The sequence below is a fragment of the Branchiostoma floridae genome, chromosome 1 (genome assembly GCF_000003815.2).
Source record: "Branchiostoma floridae strain S238N-H82 chromosome 1, Bfl_VNyyK, whole genome shotgun sequence".
Lineage (NCBI taxonomy): Eukaryota > Metazoa > Chordata > Leptocardii > Amphioxiformes > Branchiostomatidae > Branchiostoma > Branchiostoma floridae.
In genome coordinates, this window is record NC_049979.1 from 33,815,232 (window position 1) to 33,821,878 (window position 6,647).

General features: G+C 40.3%; 1 protein-coding gene across 1 annotated transcript in view; it reads right to left on the reverse strand.

The window, feature by feature from the left end:
- Positions 1-4,294, reverse strand: part of LOC118425217 (polycystic kidney disease protein 1-like 2) — an 11,108-nt gene extending 6,814 nt beyond the window's left edge. Inside the window, exons 1-9 of the mRNA XM_035834041.1 lie at positions 4,181-4,294; positions 3,811-3,989; positions 3,062-3,127; positions 2,667-2,774; positions 2,008-2,221; positions 1,545-1,668; positions 1,303-1,368; positions 710-897; positions 7-59 (exon numbers count right to left, since the gene is read on the reverse strand). Coding sequence (XP_035689934.1) covers positions 7-59; positions 710-897; positions 1,303-1,368; positions 1,545-1,668; positions 2,008-2,221; positions 2,667-2,774; positions 3,062-3,127; positions 3,811-3,989; positions 4,181-4,294 — 1,112 coding nt within the window. The remainder of the gene's footprint in view (positions 1-6; positions 60-709; positions 898-1,302; positions 1,369-1,544; positions 1,669-2,007; positions 2,222-2,666; positions 2,775-3,061; positions 3,128-3,810; positions 3,990-4,180) is intronic.
- Positions 4,295-6,647: the final 2,353 nt, after the last annotated feature.

Consider the following 6,647-nt stretch of genomic DNA (forward strand, 5'->3'; position numbering starts at 1 on the left):
AGGTACTCTTCATCACCTGTAGGTTCTGTATGAGGCGGGTCGTCCTCTGTTGTTGGTTTCTGAGACAAATACACAAACATGTAAAAAGACTTTAATGCAAATGTACATTGTAAGGCCATGACTCCATTCCTTAGTCATAGCTTTTGCAGGAAAATTAAGCAACAAAAAATAGCAGACAGATCAAGCCTTACAAACCAGTCTTTTGCTGCTTTTAACTCTTGGTACAAAATAAGCTTTATAATATACCAAACTGATTTGATTTTATTAACGACATCCTCTGGAAATCCCAAAACTAATGTGTGATGGTGAATCTTTAAAAAAATCCAGCAAAATAATGCTGCTTAATCACAGGTAGCAAAAATTCCAGTCCATGCTTTCCCAGGCTTGGTTTGTGTCATGTACACTTCCAGTAAGACTGTAAGAGATAATTGTCACCATTTCAGTAATGTTTTCATTGCCATTCTTGTTTAAAGAGGGGAACAAAGGCGCTGTGCCTAGACCAAGTGCCCCTGTACCCAGTAGCTACCAGACCATCTGGCAAGCATGAAAGTCTGATTTACCAGGGATGCTATTGGGTCACATGTGGCCTGTTTTTTTTAAATTTATTTAGAACATGCAAAAACCAATGCGAGCTTGAATGTCATCCATAACTTGATTAAGTCATTGTGGCCGCATGTTAAAGACCAACCAGCAAAAAAAAAATCCTTACCCTGATGAGTAGCCCAAGGACGACAGCTGCAACCAGCACCTTGACTGGCTGGATCAGGATCATGTCTGTTACAAATGATGCAAGAAAGGCGGTAAACCACGCCTCCGCCTTGTCACGTCCAAAACTCAGGGTGTACAGGACCGTGAAGAACGCTGCAACAAAGCTGACGGCAAATGCCAGCATTCCGGCTGAAAACATTCCAAGAGTTCAGGTATCAACCAAATCTAATTAGTTGGTATAGTATGAATATGACTGTTCTTACTGAATCAAAAGTAAAAATATGTGTAGTCCCAAGGCCAGATCAACTTAATCTGTAAATGTGCTGGAATACAATGTATATCAAGATGAAAATAGAGCCGGAAAGGTACAATATTCTTTTTTTATCATTTACTAGTTTGCAGTTACAGGCATGGTCTGAGTGAATATTCTCTTAGTACTGTCCTCCGATCCCTCCCTTAATTTCATCTACTGTACATGTCTTGCTCAAATTTTGCTAGAAAAAATGTAATAAAACCATAATACAATAAAACAATAATTGATAGGTGTAGACTAAACTTTCCCCAATCTGAGAGCAGTGATGTTTGTGTACTCACCAACTGTTGCTGTCCACCAAGGCAGACGGCATCCTCTTCCCTTTCCAGTGTCCTGGGGCTTGGCATCTGAAAGGAGCAGTTTGAGTTGAAAAGTTTAACAAATTTAGCTTTTCATCCTAATGGAGAAGTTGTCTCCTTTAGCATTACCCCCCTTTGAATTTACCAAATTATCTAAAGAGTTAACTGACTTTTGCATGCCCAGTATGTATGACATCATCATTTATCATCTAAAAAAAAGGTACCTTTTGTGTCAGCAAGTTTTCTAGCTGGTTCGCTGCTTGGTTTAGGAGCAGCGTTCCTGTAGAGCAGTACAATCAGGGCATTGATGGGGAAGACGATGAGCGCACTCTCTATGGCGATCATGATCTGAGAAAGACACAGTGACAATAATTGTACAAAACTAGGTAGTCCTTATGTAGAGATTATCACTAGGTTTGACTGTATATCAATGGCCGGCTGATTCTTATGTAGAAGTGGTCAGTTGTACAGGTTTGACTGTACATCAATGGCCGGCTGATTCTTATGTAGAGGTGGTCAATTGTAAAGGTAGGACTGTATATGATGGCCAGGTGGTCCTTATGTAGAGGTGGTCACTTGTACAGGTTTAACTGTATATCAATAACCAGGTGGTCCTTATGTTAAGACTCTGTGGTGGTTACTTCTACAGGTCTGTATATCAATGGCCAGCTGACTGTATACACTTACCTCTGGTAGGGAGATTGGAGGCTCTATTTCAACTCCCATGATCCGGATGGGCTCTGGGGGGTCGAATTTGTCTCCCTGCCCAAAGAACATGATGTTGGCGAGCATGGCGGAGTAAACGGTGGACATGCAGCACGCCAGGCGCTGGGCACGCGTGAAGGGGCTGCGGGCCGGGCGGCCAACCAATGAGTAGAATAAGTGGCCGTCGTGAAAGTCCCTGAAAAATCGTAAACATTGAGATTTGAGTAGGTTAACCAATGGCATGTAATTTTGGTTTTGTCTGTAAGTGTTTTGCATTAAGTGTAATCAACTTCAGGGCATAACATGTCTTTGTGCTGAATGAACAGTACAAGCTGCATAATACTGCACCAATATGTGTATGATCAACAGCAAGTTGCTTCCTTTTATCATTACATGTATATATAAGGAAAAGGTATGGATGGTCTTTGACATACTCGAGGTGTGGATTACTCAAACTACGTCGCAGAACAATTACCGTCACAGTGTCATATCCTAACAGAACTTTACATGTAGTTGTAATGTGACCTGTATAAAGTATAACTCAAGAAAACCTGGATGGTCATGTATATGATGAGACCTTGAAATTATTGAATTGGCCTCACTAGAGGAAGTGCTGTGCTTAAAATGCGTTGTCATCTTACTTTGTGGCCCTTTCACTGATCAGGTTGGACAGTTTTGCCATCTCCTCTGGGGAGGCTACAAAGACCATGCGGTCGATTCTGCCGTCATCTTCATCCAGAGCAAGCCACCTGTTATATAGAGAGGTACAAACAGGAAAATCACTTTCACTCAATGTCGTCTGCAAGATGTTACAGATTTATAAATTCACAAATTTTTGAGAAAATGTTTTGCACTTAGAGAATTGATTGTTTGTGAATCCTGCTGAAAACCTTAATCATTAATCTAAATTTTGACCAGATGATTATGTGCCAGAAATGATCATCAGAGAGAATCTCCACACAAAGGTAACCCTTTGGCTAGTTAACACAGTCTCCATACAGTGATCATCATACATGTAGAAGTAAATTCTCCATACCTGTTGCAGATGAAGTAGTCCACCCTTCCTGAGCGCACATGTTGAATCACCACCTTATTCAGGTACCTGCAACCATTAGAGTGTGTTTACTAAGAACTTTCTTAAAATCATTGAAACCTCATGACTTACTCTGAATCTCAAGTCACCCTTATCAGAAAAGCACTACAAAGGACTTTGAATTCTTATCTTTTTGGGGTTTTAGGAACTACTTCTCAGCTAAAATGACTATAATTGTCATTAGGTTTGTGGAAAGATTCAACGCAATGTCTTATGTGAAATTAGAAGAGTCATCATCATACGACCATTTTGTACTTAGTAATACGTGCTTGCCCCTGAAGTGCAATTTTGCATGCATATACCTGCAATAATAAAAAAATCAATCTAAGTTTTCTATAAGTTTAAATGCATGAAAATCCAGTGAAAGCAAAAAGCTGCATTTTAAAGTTTGCATGTCTTGAATGAAAATCCATGTCAAAACAAAAAAGCTGCATTGTCTCCTCATTGACAGTGAATTCGAAATTCAAGAGACCAATTGCAACTTAATACCGTATAGAATTGGACTGTACTACGACAGGTATTTAGCTATTTACACCATTAGTTTCTGTAAATGTGTGGTAACCTGTACATTGATTATTATATTTGATTTCTTCAGTCTGCTCAATAAATTGTCTTTTTGTGTTTCCAGGGACACCTGAAACACAGGTCACGGATCTGAGTTGGTAAACATAAACAAATAAAATGAAGCTGACCATCCAGGGCTGGAGCCGGCATTGTCGTGCCAGACGTGGATGTGTGTGAGCGGTCCGAGCCACTCCACAGAGGACACGAGGAAAGAATCCACGCTGCCTCCTCCAAAAAGCAGCCGTCTGTCATCACGTAGGGTCAATGGCTCGCTCTCATTTTGGAGACCAAACACCGTGAGCGAAACCTGTGTTCGGCATGGATGTAGAAAAGATGGCAAGCTTACAACTCTAATGTAAGGTAGGCACTGCTATACAGAACCAAGACATGGAGGACAACAAATTTAAAGCAACACAGCACAGAATACAAACTTTCAAACACTTGTCTAAGGAGGATCAAGTGGTCACATGAGATTTTCGTGAACAAACATTACCATACCTGTGCAGTGGTGCCGGCATCCATGCGAAAGCCTGTGTAGACAGTGACTATGTAATGGTAGTCAGGGTTGGGGCTCAACTTGTGCCCAGTTGGCGTGCTCACTCCCACCTGCATGGTGACATAAGCAATTTTTTAAAGTTAAAAAAAGTAATGAGAAAAACACATATTCAGTTGGTGTTAGAGACTGTTAAACTTCTAAGGTTTTGAAAGATGTTTCAACAGTCTTTCAGTGGTGGCACAATGCTCTCCAAGGATTTCAAAAGATCTATAGATCATGATCAATAGTCTTTCAATTACCAAATGATTCTATTATTCTGGTATTATCACTCTATTCTTACCAACTTCATCACAATACTGCAGAAGTAACAGGAAACATTCTTTTCCATGACTTCTGTCCAACTTCTGTTCACTAAACACAAAGCTTGATTATCAAATTAAAAAAGCGTGGTTTTTTAAAAAAACACTGGCGACGTGAGAATTAGTAAGAAGGGAATGGCGGAACGGTTTGGACTTATTCGTTGAAGTAGGTATTGAAAGGTCTTAACTGAAGCTGGTAGTTGGACTAGTTACAGCACAACTGAGGTTAAAAGTGATGTAGTCTAAATTTGCTAGTTATCATTAGAAACCATGGCTGAAAGTGGAAGTAATCATCACGATATTTTAACTGCGATGAAAAATGTCTGTACTTTGTTCTATGTACGTCATGCAAGTTGCAATGTGAGGTCAAATTACACGCTGTGCAACTCCTGCTGCAGGGCGAGCTGCATGGCCGAAAGAGGGTACCAGTCGTCATTACGTACATTAACTGCAAGTAAATCCGCCACTGTTGAATCATATACACTGTTGAAACACCTACAAATGAAACATGTCACAACAGAGTCTATGTCCTCGTTATTGGCTGGAGCGCACAAAAAATTTTTGCACAAAATTTTTTTTCATCTAATTGTTTCATTGAATATGCAAATAATACTGTAACTTGCTACCATAATCTATTTTGTATGGTGGTCCTCTTAACCAAAAATGTATTTATCGTATGTGTAGATGTCCAAGTTTCGCAAAATTCCATAGTTACATCCTATTATAAATCAGGCAAATAACTTGCACAGTTACATACTTGGTGCATCGTCGTGTACATCAATAACTAACTTACACATGTGAATTAGATAATCCCCACCATTAACCACTATGGAATTATGGCATTGTCACATTGATTATGCAAATTAGACTCTTATTTTTATATTTAGCATACGTTAATGCTGCACCTGCCATGAATTATCTATTTTACGTGCATAAAAACCCTATTATGGAAAACACTAGAAACACATGTGTCCTCATCAATTATGTAAATTAAGTCATCATTAACATAAAAAGCATGCCATATCTGTCGTACAGCTCTGTCTAAACTACATGTTGTACCTGTATACTAGATATGAAGGAAAGTCGTCTTTTCTTTGTTTAGCTATCCTCTGAAATAGCACACAGTTTTTCCTGCAAGTTCTACGGCTGTCTGCGTGCTCCAAAATCACTCCGATTCCCTACGAGTTCATACGGAGGCGGTCCTTACCACTTACGGAACCCAAAATATTGCATACGTTTTGGCACGTAGACAGCACATATTTGTACGTACGGCGGGTTGTGCCCTTAGCTTTACGTCACAAGCCACCAAGCATATCCAGGTCAAAAGATAATACAAAAACGGAATTACTACGGAGGATGATACTCAGGCCACCAGAAACGACGGAGATGATTCGATTTGAAAATTTGACAGGAGAAAGAAGAAACATTACGAAGACAATATATATGTCACCATACTACGTATGGCTGAAATATAAAAAGCGGGTTGTGCCCTTAGCTTTACACAACTAATAACATCCTATATGTATTATACATGCTAAAATTATGACGATCCAGTTGAATTATACACACTTGATGTTATTGTGTGCCTCACCAGTGGGATCATCAGTTGATAACCACCCGTCATTGGAAATTTCAGCCCATTAAGATCAATATTCCCTTGGGGTGGGGGGGCCAGCAGTGCTTGGTACACCACCTCCCACTGGTGAGTTACAGAATGGCTATGTTGCAGCCTTTTTTGACCTGGATGTACTTGTTCCAGATCCATGCAGAACCCGTTTCAGCCGCTTCTACTGCAGCTCTTGTGACAGACTTGATTTCCTTCCTTTTGCACCCTAGCACTCTCAGCCATTTTTGAAAGGATGTTGCAGCAAAACTCCGGCAGCTGACCTCAAATGGGTAGCATGAAGCTTTTAACCCTCTGTCTTTACATACTTCACACAACTCTGCATACTTGGTCAGCTTCCTCTCATGGGCAGCATCTACATTGTCCTCCTAAGGTACAGTCAATTCTCCAATCACCACTTCTTTGGCACTTTCCGACCATATTGTAATGTCAGGACGGAGCAAAGTCACTGCCATTTCTTCTGGGAAGCTCCCTTCACCCTCTAGT